The sequence below is a fragment of the Rousettus aegyptiacus genome, unplaced genomic scaffold (assembly GCF_014176215.1).
Source record: "Rousettus aegyptiacus isolate mRouAeg1 unplaced genomic scaffold, mRouAeg1.p scaffold_m13_p_1, whole genome shotgun sequence".
Classification (NCBI taxonomy): Eukaryota; Metazoa; Chordata; class Mammalia; order Chiroptera; family Pteropodidae; genus Rousettus; species Rousettus aegyptiacus.
In genome coordinates, this window is record NW_023416284.1 from 130,731,620 (window position 1) to 130,745,737 (window position 14,118).

General features: G+C 45.7%; 1 protein-coding gene across 8 annotated transcripts in view; it reads left to right on the plus strand.

The window, feature by feature from the left end:
* ANKRD6 (ankyrin repeat domain 6) overlaps positions 1–14,118 on the plus strand; it is a 187,488-nt gene that overhangs the window by 135,050 nt on the left and 38,320 nt on the right. For 4 of the 8 annotated variants that reach the window (XM_036220109.1, XM_036220110.1, XM_016140604.2 and 1 more), the window contains exons 4-9: positions 161–499; positions 4,514–4,612; positions 6,232–6,330; positions 10,345–10,443; positions 11,826–11,924; positions 13,889–13,987. In XM_036220109.1, the coding sequence (XP_036076002.1) occupies positions 206–499; positions 4,514–4,612; positions 6,232–6,330; positions 10,345–10,443; positions 11,826–11,924; positions 13,889–13,987 (789 nt within the window). In that variant the 5' untranslated portion in view covers positions 161–205. Of the gene's footprint in view, positions 1–160; positions 500–4,513; positions 4,613–6,231; positions 6,331–8,019; positions 9,234–10,344; positions 10,444–11,825; positions 11,925–13,888; positions 13,988–14,118 lie in introns of those variants that run through there. The other 4 variants (XM_016140605.2, XM_016140606.2, XM_016140607.2 and 1 more) reach the window with 3 other exon arrangements.

Consider the following 14,118-nt stretch of genomic DNA (forward strand, 5'->3'; position numbering starts at 1 on the left):
CGAGAATTTGAGGAAGAAAACTATGGGTGTTCTTTAAAGAAACTGGGAGAGTCTTTATTGGAAAAACAGATCATTTCAGAAGTTACCTGTTTTGGATGATGGGTAGAAATAGAGAATGTTAATGTTGTGAAGCATTTACCCCTAACTTCATGTTCTACAGATTCTGTTCTTTATGTCATGGTAAAGACTGAGAATTAGTTGAAGAATGACCTCCAGTGGCCTGGAGTGGGATTATTATGAATTTGAACCTGTGGAAACCAGTTCTTTAGAATATGCGACTCCAGGAGCAAATTCCCTCTTGCTTCCCGCCAATCCCATCAACTCTCATTGGAGCTCTAATGCCATCTCTGATTGGTCAATGAGCAATCACACAGCCCCCACCTCAGAAATAGTCCAGGACCCTGTGGCCACGATAAAAGACATGAAGGAAGAAAAAAATCAGAAAAACCAGAGAAGAAAGGCTAGGAAGAACCCTAGAAGATCAGAGACAGAAAAAGAGGTCAGCAGCTTGCTTTGTGCACCTAGCCTGTCTTGAGCTTCCTTGCAACATGGCTGCTTGTGTCACCTGGGAGGGATCCCTCGGAAAGGGCATGTTCCACCCTTGCATGACTGGGGTTTCTTCCATGAGCTTGGCTTTGGAATCTGCCCGTAATGTGGTCACTTTTTTTTTTCTTTTTTCTTTTTTTACCACATAGAAGAGAATACTAAAAGTATTTCAGAATAAAGATTTAGACCTCAGAGATTCTAAACCTCTTAAAATTGCATAGTAAAAACCGATGTCTTAGAGAAATTGTGAGCTGACACTTCATGTACTTTGCAAACAGGTCAACATGTTCTCAAAGTGCCAAACTGCAAGTTTGCAGGTTCTTCAAGATTCCAGCTGCAGCATTTTCCCTTCTGCCTCTTTGTAGTTAATCATCCAGCAACTGCTTCTTGGGCCCTCAGCGTCCACGGCACTGTGCTAAGCCACTCGGCTTGATGACACGGTGAAGAGGCGGCCCCAACCCCACAGAGGCACCTGAGCTTTTTAAGGCCTGTCCTAGGTTAATTGACTTCGCAGATTGGAAAGGGCTAGGAGTGAGTGCAAAGAACCTTGACAATTTGCATTCTGGCCTAACCATGCTACCTCACATTATTAGCTGGTTATCCTAGGCTAGGCCCTGACCTGCCCTGGGCCTTGGTTTTTTTAATCAATAAAATGAGAGAATTAGATACCATGGCACTTGGAGCATAGTAGGGTGTCAGTAAATATTCACAGGATAAATAATGAGTAAATGCCATTGAGTGTGCTGAGTTTTCCCAGCTTTTTAACATTTTTTTCTCCAAAGTTTCAGAATTTCGTGTTTAATTTAAATCACATGGATATAAGGATTATATCAAAGACGCTGATTAAGCCTGTTAAGTATGTATTGAGGACACATTCTGTTTTTTTGTGTCATATTTCAAAGAAGAAATATTTCAACAGTAAATTTTAATTTTATGGGAGGAAAGGTTGATTCACAGGTAAATGACCCTGTCCCAGTTGAGGGTCTCAAGTTGTCCTGTTGTGTTCTGGGGAAGAATAGCACTGAGATAAGTAGCCCGAGGCAGCCCTTTGCCTATGCCTTTCGGTTCTTTCAGAGCCTTCAGTTCTCTTCTTGGTAATTGAAGGGTGGCTGGTTTTTATACGCCATAAGTGTCTCACTCAGGCCTCCAGAACCACCCCATCTAGTAGTAACGAAACTTATGGTCCAGTTAAAGGACAGCCACTTATGGTGGGGTTGGGCTGACTTTGGCCCTCACAGCAGTGTTTATCCGGCCGATGAAGCAAGGATCCAGGCGCTGAGGGTGGGTTAAAATGGAGGGGGAGCTGTTGCCTGGAGACAGGCAGTGCAGCTGAAAGTGCTTTGCAGAGAAAGGAGAGATGCAGGCAACACCTGTGCCTGTTGGCTGAGGACAATTTGTGTTCTACTTCAGCCTCACACAAGTTGTTAGATTTCTTTGAGTCTTGATAATCCATCTGGAAATTGACTCCTAAGGGCTGAACTAAAAGTTAGGCTTAGCTTCTTAAATTGAGCTAGAGTTTCACAAAGGAAGGTTATCTCGAGGGAAGTAAATACAGTAGATTCATGCTGAAAGCGAGTAATAAATAATGGTGACATTCTGGCTCCAAAGCTGCCTTAATTCATGATTTAGTGGCAGTTTGTGAAACATGATAAAACATTTGGCCTAAAGCAAGCCTCAGGGTAGACTGTGCCCTAATGATCAGAGGCCCTTTGTGTGATGACTTGTGTGGCAAGATTGGCTGATACGACCCATGTGTCTGGGGCTTGTCGTTCACACTGTATGCACATTGTGGACAGAATGGTTAAATTTTGTATGTAAAAAGGTTGTTCTGATTGGTGCAAGGAGTGCTAGAGTGCCAGCAGTTTGTGGGACTATTAAAAGGCCTCAGACCATAAAAAACCTGACCAAGCCAGTATTTACCCATCTTTCTCATCAGGTCAGTAATAAAAAAATTGCACTTGAAGTTTGTTCTGGGAAAACCCATCACCATTCTGATAGGGAAATGGGCAGTCTTGGAAATTCTTACAGAAGTTTTAAAAAGTTAAGACTTGGGCAATTTCTTGTTTGGACATTAATTATACCACATCCGGAAGCACTTCATAAGATACTTGAAAGAGGTGTGTGATGGCTTGGCACACCCCAGCAGCTGCTGATCCGGTGTCATGTGCCTGCATGCCACGTAGAAAGGATCTGCTTTGAATAAAGGGTCTGGGAAAGTGGAGCAAACCAAGTCTAAACCTAATTTATAATGGGAATAGCTTAAAATGCCAAGGGGAGGACCGGTCATAGAAATGCTGCAGGCAGTGGACAAAGTCTTGGTAATGGGGCTGGATGTCCCAACCCATCATTGCAGAAACACCTTAAATTCTGTGAATGAACAGTGAAAAAGATTCTGAGACATGGACAGTTTCATTACTGGTATATCGTTATAACTTAGACTTTTAATAAATAGCATTTTCTCCTGATGCTAAAAATCAAGTGTTCTATATAAAAAGTAGGTATTAGAAACTCTAAGGTAGAAAACAAAAATCACTTCTTGTAGGTTTTTAGAGGGAGATTATTTTTAACTTTAAGAAAGTGAATTTGAGTTTTAAGTGGTATTAAGTGCTTTTTTATTGATAAAATGTACCTAACAAAATTTACCATTTTAAGGATGCAATTCAGTGGCATTAAGTACATTCACATTGTTATGCAATCATCACTATCCTCCATCTCCAGAACTTTTTTCCCAATCAAATGCTTTTAAAGTGCACTGTTGTTTGTTAAAGAGTCCAGGGAGTTTAGTAAGTAGAATCAGCACTTCATTAGGGTTACTCATAGGTAGCCATGCATCCCTCTGAAAGAGTTCTGTTTTCTGTTTTATAATAGTCTCTCTTCTCTTCGGGTAAGGACCCGGGATGCCCCAGGGTATGTGTCCTTCGCTCCACTGGTGCTCCACTAGGAAACGTCATTTATGCACCACTCTTACCAGCCAAATCATAGAACCCAAGAAGGGAAAGGAGGGCCCTTGCAGATCATCCCCTGCCCTCTTTACAGCTGAAGGACCTGAGGCCCATCGAGGCGACGGGTGTCTCCCAAGGCTGCATCTGACTCATGTCTCCTGCCCTCCTTGCTCTGTACTCCTCCTTTCCCACCAGAAAATTTTCATACTGATCACCCACCTCTCCATTCAAACCTGGACCCCAGGCTGGTCTTGATATGACTTCCTGAGTGCATGTCAGATAAGGTATATGCTCTTAGCAACTTCAGAACTCTCTCTGGTTACAGTTTTGACCATTTTGCCCCTGGGAACATTTAGTCCTTCTCTCAAATGCAATTAGAGGAGAGCTAAGTTCCCTTTGGTGCCCTGACAAGAAAGAGAAGGTCTGCAATTCCAGGGATCTGATCGCAGGGAAGAGGGTTGAATGCAGCATAAATCAGGCTTCTTAGAGATGTGCAGTGCTAGCTTGCCATCCCTGGAGTCCTCAGACGTCATGGCGTAAAGCCCTGCATTGCACTTGCCAGTACAAGTCAGTCAAATATACACCTGCGAGCAAATCATGAGTGCTGCTCACTGACATAGCTGGATGATAATTTCTCTGAAAGCAGGGAACGAAAGGTCTCAGTGGGGTGTGAAGACTCCAGACATTGCTGGCATAGCTGCACAGCACACACAATCCTGCTGTCAGACCCACTCTTCACAGCTAGACAGTGCCACGCCCTAGGCAGCAGGTGAGTGCTTGACCCTTATTCTGAGCACAGTGCTGTGGCCAAGGGCTGTTCTGCAGTTGGCTTAAGATTCTCACTGAACGAAATTGCTCTGCCTGGCGTGCATTGTCTACTAACAGGACTGCAAAGCGCACCTCAGTCACAGTGACCAGTCTGCTTCATGTGGGAGATGCCCTGTGTCAGAGTGGGCGGGCAAGCGAGTGCTGCAGGGGTGGTGGGGAGAGCTGACCCCTGTTCCTGCCTTTGTGTCATTCTGCAGGGGGATCAGACCGCCTTGCACCGGGCCACGGTGGTGGGGAACACCGAGGTCATCGCAGCGCTCATCCAGGAGGGCTGTGCCCTGGACCGACAAGACAAGGTGAAGTGAGACCACTTGTGAGATGTTATCTTTCCTGAGTCTTATCACCCATGATTTAACGTGATGAAATCAGCCCAAATTTCATCTTTGAAAGAGTATCTGATATCCCAGTAATTAAACAACAACAACAAAAATCCCTTCCTCTCCCCCTTTTCTTTGAAAGAGGAGGCAACCACATAAATATAACTAGTAAAGAAATAAAAGTCTAGAAGTGATGACTTGTGGAGGCCTGGTTGGGGTAAGGCATGTGTGCCACCCTCCCCACCCCAGACTGTCCCCTTTTTATTTCGATAAGTGAGCAAATTATTTTTTAGAACTATATTGAAAGAAAAAACAAATAAGCAAAATCAGTTCCTCAAGAAATCCCAATAATATATCGATATATATTAACCCAATATTTTTAAATCGGCAAACAATATTAAAACGTGGAACTTTGCAGGTAAGTGTAATTCAGTCTGTTTACTTTTCAAACAACTTTTTATTAATGTATATATACAGAAAAGTGCACAGATACTTACTACGTGCAGCTCAGTGAGTTTTCACTGCCTGAACACATCTGTGAGCACCCAGATCAAGCAGCAGATTGTCGCTAGCACCCCGGTACCCCCTTCCAGTCACTTTCCCTTTTGCTTCCAGGTTGGTGCAGTCAGTCTCACTGGCTGGGGCCACACATTGCCGTGCCCATTCCCAGCATGCCCCACTCCCTGGCCTTAGATTCCATGGGCTTTGCGACTCCTAGACTTCCCCTTGTGGGTGTCAGCAGCATTAGGCCTTGTCTCTTGATGTGGGTGAGTGAAAGTCTAAACCAGACCCTGGATGTAACTAGAGAATTCACCTGTCCCACACTCAGCTGACTGTCCTACAGCCTAGCCTGGAACAGTGTGGAGGGCATTTCTGCCTCCCCTCCCTGGCTCCCCTCCCCAAACCTCTTCCCTCCATGCCCACCCCACTCAATTCATTGCACTTAATATTTCTTTTTTAAAATAATAAGCAACTACAAGCTGTATTTAATTGGTTTTTTATTTAAAAGCCACATATTGAAGACATTCATTTATCTTATTATTTGCAAATCACTGTTTCTCAATGCCTGCTCATTTTGGGGGGATTTGAAGTTTTTGGATTAAGCTGAGTGAGATTAAAATTTGGGGAAGAAAAAGGGCAGAATCTACCTATCTGGTCCTTGGGCCCTGGGATTAATGAAGCTGGACTCTTAATTTACCCAATCTTTGTAGGGTTCTCTCTGGGTCCAGGAGCAGAGCAGAGCCCAAGGGGTGATGAGGGTGGGAAGAAATGGACATCATTCCTGACATTGCTTCCTGTTAAATGTGGCTGTGCCTTTCTCAGCTGGGGTTCCCAGAGAGATTTAAGTCCTAATGCTGAAGGCATCCATTGTACATCACGAATCCAGGATGCATCTGGAATGGTATTGTTACATACCATTTCTGGGAGAATGGAGAAACTGGCTACTCAAGTTATTTTCTTGGCTCTGTGGTTCAGATGAGAAATCCCAGTTACATAGGGCCCAGAGGTGTGCCCTAAAAATACACTCTGACCTACTGACTGGTGGGACGAGTGAGGTCTTGGGTAACGTGCTTCCTCCCTGTGTGTGTGCTCCTCAGGACGGGAATACGGCTCTGCACGAAGCGTCCTGGCATGGATTTAGCCAGTCAGTCAAGCTCCTCGTTAAAGCAGGAGCCAACGTGCTTGCCAAGAACAAGGTGAGGCTGGCGGGTGCTGGAACACCTCTATCTCAGGTGAGGATGGCTGCGGGCCTCCTCCCTGTGACAGGAGCCTCCTCTCGCAGAGCAGAGAGCGCTCAGGGGAGCGCGGGGCGCCTGTCCAGGGACGTGGAAGCTTGGACGGTCTTAGTGAACGTGGTCTTTGGGGAGCGAGACAACCCACCGGAGCGCCTTTGGCTTCCTTTGAACTCTCCCGGCTCTCAGTGCTTTTCCTTTGCTGTGTAGTGTGGTTGTCCTCATGAAGACAGGGAATGGACGCTATAGCTTTTCTTCCTTTTTTCCTCTGTCTCCCCTTTGCAGTCACTCGTCACATGTCATCGCTCTCGCATCTGTCCCTCTCCTTCCATGCCCATTATCAGTGTGTCCTGGGATTATTTCAGAAGCCCCACAGCCGACTGACCAGCTCATCTAGTCCCTTCTGTCTTGTTCCCTCTCTGCTCAGAAACCTTCCAGGAAGCTCCTCAGCCATACGCTGTCTCGGGGCCTTACTGGGTCAGCCTCGGCCTACGTCTGGGGCCTCTTCCCTGTGCCTTGCCTAGCATGTGCCTCCTGTGCTGTCAGCTCGGGCTCACGGTCCCCTCTGCTGCCCACGCCTTTGCGGTAGTCTGCTCCTCCGCTCCTTGTTTCTGTCTGTAGGACCTCCAATCCGGCCTCCCAGACAGCGGCCTCTCCCTGAAGGCCCGTGGAGCTGTTTCCTGCCCTGCTCCCTGGGCTCTGCACACAGCTTTGTGCTGTCATCTACTGGTTACATGTTTCTCATGGCTCCCTCCTGGGTCAAAAGCTTGAGGGAGAGAAGGAAGCCATGCGTCGTAATGTCTCCAGTAATGCCTGGCTCACTGCTGGGCCGGCTGGTAGCTGCTCCATGTCTTTGAAGTGGCGCATGGTTTGAAATATGAGTTGTTGAGTTTCTACCAACTCTGGGAAGTAGGTGGTTACCAGTTAATGAGTAGGGAAGCCTAAGTTAGGAGGCAGTACGGTCCTTGACTAAGACACACAACTGACACAGTTAGGGTTGTAAACTAGCCCAGGTCTGTCTGCTCCCCCACACTGCTTCCTATTCTGTGCAGGGCCCCCAAAATACTGTGGAAAGCCACCAGTTCTCTCAACAGCACAGGCTGTCAGAAGCACAGGTGAGGTGCCATCCCAGGAGAGGGACTGGTATGTTCTGCACCAGCCACAGTCTCTGGGGAAACCTCTAGAAAGGTTCTTTCTCTCTTCCCAACTTTATTGAGGTGTAACTGACAAATGAAATTATAAGATATTTAAAATGATTTGATACACATATATGTTGTGAAAGGATTTCCACTATCAGGTTAATTAACATAGCCATCGCTTCGTATATTTACCTTTATTTAGTAATGATTCTACTCTTAGTAAAGTTCAGCTATACAATAGTGCTATCAACTGTAAATACCACATTGTACATTAGATCCTCACACCTTGTATACCTTATAACTAAAAGTTTGTACCCTTTTACCAACTTTCCCCTATTTTCCACCGCCTTCTCACCCAATTCCCTGACAACTACTTTTCTACATTCTGTTCCTCTGAGTTGGACTTTTTCTGTTTTTAAGATTCCACATATAAGTGATAGCATGCAATATTTATTTGTCTTTCTCTGCCTGGCTTATTTCACTTAGCATAATTCTCTCCAGGTTCATCAGTGTTGTTGCAAATGACAGGATTTTTCTTTTTTAAGATTGAATAACATTCCATTGTATAACAAATGTACTTCTTACTCAGCGAGTTTAGTGGTCCGTCTGGGAAATCAGTACTCATTACTCCGGATGGGGAAAACTCCTGTTACTTTATCTATCTAGGTCACATTTTTTTAATGTTAGGTGTTGAGGTACAGTTCCTGTACAATAAAGTTCATCCTTCTTAGTTATACTGTTCTATGAGTTTTGACAAATGTATAAAGTTGTGTAACTACCTCCACAATCAAGATACAGAATGTATCCATCACCCCAAAAAGTTCCTTTGTGCCCTTTGGTGGTGGTCCCCCTCCACGAACCCACTTCCAGCTCCTCACAGCCACTGATTTGTTTCATTTTTTTTTTGCAAGAATATCATCTAAATGGAATCATATAATGTGCAGCCTTTTGAGTCTGACTTCTTTCACTTAGCATAATGCTTTTAAGAGTCCTCCGTGTTATTACATGTGGATTTAGTTCATTTCTTTTTATTGCTGAATAATATTCCATTGTATGATGTACCATACTCGGTTTATTCTAACCATTGTTTTTCATTTTCTTGATCCAGATGCTTTTCAGCATAATCGATATTGTCTCATTCGCACAGTAAATTTTAGTGCGCTACATTTCTAGAACCATCAGATTTCTTTTATTTCACTCATTTATTCAACACATATTTAATGACTCCCATGAAGCCAACAACTTTGAGACAATCTACTACATGCATAATGAGACTCATACCATGCCAAACACTGAGCCAAACACAGGAAATAGAGTGTTTAAAATGTAGGCAGATCCTTGGTCTTTGAGACCTAGGCTAGCAGTGGTTCTTTACCTGGCTACACTTTAAAATCTCTCAGGAAACTTTTAAAAAGGGTGGGGGGAACCCATGAGCCTAACCTGATGAGTAGATCCGGGGTAACCAGCTGTTCCCCATTTGCCCTAGCCTGATTTCCCAGAATGCTTGACTTTTAGTGCAAAAACCTGAGCAGCCCAGACTCCACCCCCAAGGCCAAGTAAATCAGTCTCTAGAAAGGTTGTAGCTGTGCGTGATTTATGTGGGCAGCAAAGGGTTGATGACCATTGAACTCAAACCTCAGACTTGTAACTCCTCCAGGCTCCTGGAGGTAAGAGTGAGGAAGAAAGACTCTACCTGGGCTGGTTAGAGCTAAGGTTATGAGAGGGAAGGTAAGTGAACTGGTGACATAAAGTTTTCCTCTATTTTTTTTTTAATAACTAATTTCTTTTTTCAAAAGGTGAGGAATGTAACATTCTTAAGTATGGACAGACAGTGCTGTGTGATCCCGAAGGCGTAAATTAGGTGAGGGGGAAGTCACAGCAGGCAGTGTGATAGCTCGGAGCTCATGCAACTCCAGTCCTGACCCAGCTTGTAAGCTCAGCAGAACAAACATTATTTATGTCTTTAATCTCCTGAGTGCTCACAGACTCTCTCAGACCAACCCCAAATCTCCTCTCATGCTGCCTGCTTTTCTTGTTACTTTTCTGGGGATTAGCAGCAGCCTTGCAGGCCTTATTTCTATACCCTCAAGTTCTGTTTATGAATTCTTTCTGCAAGATTACTGTGGACATTATTCTGACTTTTGGTTGTCACGTCGATGTGGCATATTAAAGGCAGAGTCAAAAGCAAGAGGGACTCTGTGTGGTAAGTGACAGATGCAACTGTTGCCTGTTACGTGGGGACCTTGTCCATAGTTCAGATGTTTCAAGAAAAGTGTAAGAATGGACAATTTGAAAAAGGCCACAATATATTCTCAAGTACCTTTAGCCTGCACGTATGGGAGGTGGCCTCTTTTTCCCACTTTACTCCATTGATAGAGTATTGTAGCCACAGCTTTTAGCCGTGTTGGGCAGGAACAATGCAGTCGTCTCTGAGAGGAATGTAACACGCACATGTGCACAGCGTTTTACCATTAAGAGAATGCTCTCTGAGGCACTGAGTCCTCACAGCCTCAGCATATAGGGGTCAGGCTCCAGTTTATAAATCAGGCTGAGAGTATCAAGAGCCTTGGCCAGTGGCTTTCAACTAGTAAGTGGCAGAGCCAAAACTTGGAGCCAAGGTTTTATGACAGATGTAACTCTTCTGCCTGTTTGAATTCCAAATTAAATGTTCTTACCACTGAAAGCCTTTTCTGGGAGTGCCAGTCAGGAAGCAGAGAATGTGACTTTTTTCCCGTGATTTTTTTCTCTAAGTGTCACCCCCTCTGCAAGGCTTGCCTGGGGCAGGTCTGCGGGGAAGCGTGCTGCTAATGTGTCCTCCCTTCTCTTGCATCTCTCCAAGGCGGGGAACACGGCCTTGCACCTGGCCTGCCAGAACAGCCACTCCCAGAGCACACGCGTCCTCCTGCTGGGCGGGTCCCGAGCCGACCTCAAAAATAACGTGGGTGAACAAAACCGGCTTCTCTCGCGCGCTCTTGTGTGATCTTGGAAAATAACTCTGAAAGCATACTTGCATGTTAACATCTAGAAAATAAACATGTAAGGTGTTTGAGGACTCTCTATAAAGTATTCGTTTTTGCTAATTTCCTACTGGGCCATTTTGGGGCACGAGAAGAGGAATCAAAAGACTCGGAAACACTGCTTTTCCCCTCGCTTCTCAACTTCAGTTTGTTCCATCATTTCTTATAGCACGTGTTAGTGAATGAGTCTAGGAAACCTCTAAATGTCTTAAGGTCTCCGCCTGTATAGTATCGTGCTATTAGCAGACGCTGGATGATGCGTGCAGGGGAGGTCTTCTGATGCTTCACGCCCAGGGTCTGTCTACAAATCAACTGTGGAGGCATATTTGGGATGAGCTGATGGGTCAGTAGTTCTTAGAGGGGACCTGCCCTGAGAGTCACATGTGTGCCTCTCCTCTCTCCACAAGAAGCTGCATTTCCTTAAGTCCCATGCCTCAGCCACTCAACTAGAGAATCCGCCTAAGGCTTCCCTCAAAAAATGGCCTTCGTTGGGTCTCCCTCCCTGGGGGTAAACTCATCTAAGGTGAGTGTCAGTGCCCCGAACCTCAGCTTTGAGCTCGGCTCCTTCATCTGGGAGGGGAGGTTAAGCTGAGTTGTTGCCATCTTTGACAGAGCTAGGATTAAAACAAGAGAGCGCTGCAAAACGTCGCAGTTTAGTCTCCAGCTTTGCTGTCATCTCTCTGAGAGCAGTTTGGCCTGTGCCCACTAAGGAGGATCCCGATCTGGAGTTTTTCCGAGTGCCCTTTTGTACGCCCTGTGATCATTGCTTCTTCATTCGTTGCCCAAACTACATTACTCCATGTGGGATGCTGGGGTCCAACTAAAATGGGAAGCAACTTGAATTTTTAGGAACACATGAGATCTTAAAATTCAGCATCTTGCCCTGCTGCCCTGGCCTTACACCCATGATAGATTATGAAGGGAAGGCTCATTGCCAAAGCAGTGCTCTTGGTCTTAATTCAGTATAGTCCAAAGCCTTTGGGTTGTAAGGAGAGGCTGGAGTCAGTGGATTCTTATACAGTTCTGGGTAAGCAGACCCTTCCTTAGCTCTTGAGAAGGTCTTATGGGGAGCCAGCATCCAGTGTATGAAACTTGAAAGCAGAGAATCTGCATGGTGGAAGTGGGCCGGGCTGCAGAGAGCAGCAGAGGGCTGTGAGTCTGGATGTGGAACCTCTGTGGTGAAAGAGACACGCTCTAAATATATGCTAGTCTGCGAGCTTTAAATGATACTTTCTTTTTACTTTTTCTGTTTTGTTTTTTGTAACCGCTCAGACTGTGCTCAGAATTTGATTTCTGTCCGCAGGCAGGCGACACCTGTTTGCACGTTGCCGCGCGCTATAATCACTTGTCCATCATTAAGCTCCTCCTCAGTGCTTTCTGTTCTGTCCATGAAAAGAACCAGGTCAGTGCATGTGTCCTCCCCATGGCTGCCGGGCCCCCTTCCCACAAGGCTGACAGGTGTGTTAGCAAAAACGGAAGCAGAGGCTGCCGGGAGCCTCTGCCACGCTGGGACTTGGCCAGTGCTGGCCTTCCACCTAGTTCCTGCGGCCCTGGTTTATCTGGCCTCCTAGAGAGAGCCTGCCCATATCATACCAGTGCATATCACCACATTTGCATATTGAGCATTTTCTGGAGGTCCTGGGGTGGGATTTGTTTTTAATGTGATTTTTACAAAGGAAACTCACAAGAATGTGGCTTAGTAAATAAGCAAGGGGATGAGGTGTGTCTCAACTCCAGTTCTGTTCCTTGCACTGCCACTTTATTTGAGCCGATGGTCGCTGGTTTCTGTAAAGCTGAGTACATGATCTGGATCTGTGCCATATGATGGGGGTTTGAAATAAAGCTGTGATTATTAGTGTTCCATGAAAATGTACTTAACTTTCAGTAGCCACTGAGATTTTTAAAAATATTTTCTTGGTATTCGATGTCTAAGTGATGTATTATTTGGCTTTTCTGAATTTGGGTGCATATATCTGAAATTTAAAAAATAGATGGTTATTCTGATTAAAAATGCCCTATAACAGTGGTTTCTGACTCTGGCTGCATATAAGAATCAGCAGGGACATTAAAAACACCATTCTCCTCAATCCCACCCTAGTTGAAATGACCAGAACATCCAGGTAATGGGACTTTTAAGAAGTTCCTGGCCTGAGTGTGCAGAAGGGATTGAGAACCACTGACCTCGCCAGACAGCTCGGTTCTGTCATTCTGCAGCCTCTCCGAGAACTCTAGTGTGTCAGATTGCCCTTACACAACCCCCGTGAACCAGTGGAGAAGCACTGGCATTTTTCAGTCCCCTGGGCGCTGTGACACATCGCCCTGCCCAAGCCGGGCACCCCAGACCAATTAAATTGGAATGTCTGGGGGAAGGCCCAGGCAGCAGCAGTTTTTACAGCTCCCCAGCCGATTCCAATGTGCAGCCAAGACTGGGAACCACTGCTACACAGCTTCCCACCCCCGACAGACACAACTAAGTGACTCAGTGACAAAGCAACATTTTCCCCGACACTCACTGGGCAAAGAGGGCCACCGGGATGGCCGGATATTGATGCTGCCCAGGAGAGGAACTGTCAGGGTGCTTTACCTGAGAACCCAATGGGAGACAATTATTTCACTTCTCCTGTGTTTGCCTGACTTATTTATATCATTGTTCTTGGGCAGAAACCCAGCATTTTCAATCCGAATGCCCCCCCTCCGCCCCGAGCTGTATTTGTCCATATCCTCCTTTCATGGTTGATTCAACGTCTGAAAACATTTTTTGTATAAAGAAAATGTAAAAACTGACAGGCTATTTGGTAAGAGGTTGAAAATAGCCAGTGTTACGTGAACACAGATACGCGGTGACTCCACCCAGCAAAGGACACCTGAGCCCGCAGAGTGATCCCTGTGGCCCATCACATCCCTGCAGGTGCTTGTAGAAGTAGCCACCCTTGCAGTGTTTGTTCATTCCAACACTCAGAAACCTAGGGGTTCTCTGCCCTCTCCCCTGCCTGGGCAGCAGGACGTGGTCCAGAGCTCCGAGATGGCTAGCCTGCCAGCCCCCACCATCACCCCGCCTCAGTGTAAGGCTCCATTCTGACTGTTCTCAGCAACCCCAGCCCAGCATTACTTCGCCCCGCACTTAATCCTGTGAGTTCTGGTGTTCACATTTAGAAAGGAATGTGATATTTGTGCATAGGTCATTTAGTTCCACGATCTTTAAAAAGAACCACCTAACACTTGACCAAAGGGCCTCCTATCTATTGGTCGGTCTACAGCAAATCTTAGATTGACTTGGAAAAGCCACCACCATGTTGTGGGACAAAAAGCAGGAGGGCTGTGGGCCATGGTCAGAGGGGGTTTAGCAGGCTTTCTTATTAATTTCAGGCTGGAGACACAGCACTTCATATTGCTGCTTCCCTAAATCACAAGAAGGTGGTTAAAATCTTACTGGAAGCTGGAGCGGATGGGACCATTGTTAATAATGTAAGTTGAGTTACGACAATGGTTTCTAAAGCCCTTCCCACCCCTTTTCAGAATGGGGATTGTAGTTACTACCTCACTGCAGACTCCGAGGGCCTCACCAGCCTCACTCCAAGAGAGCACAGAGTTCTGCA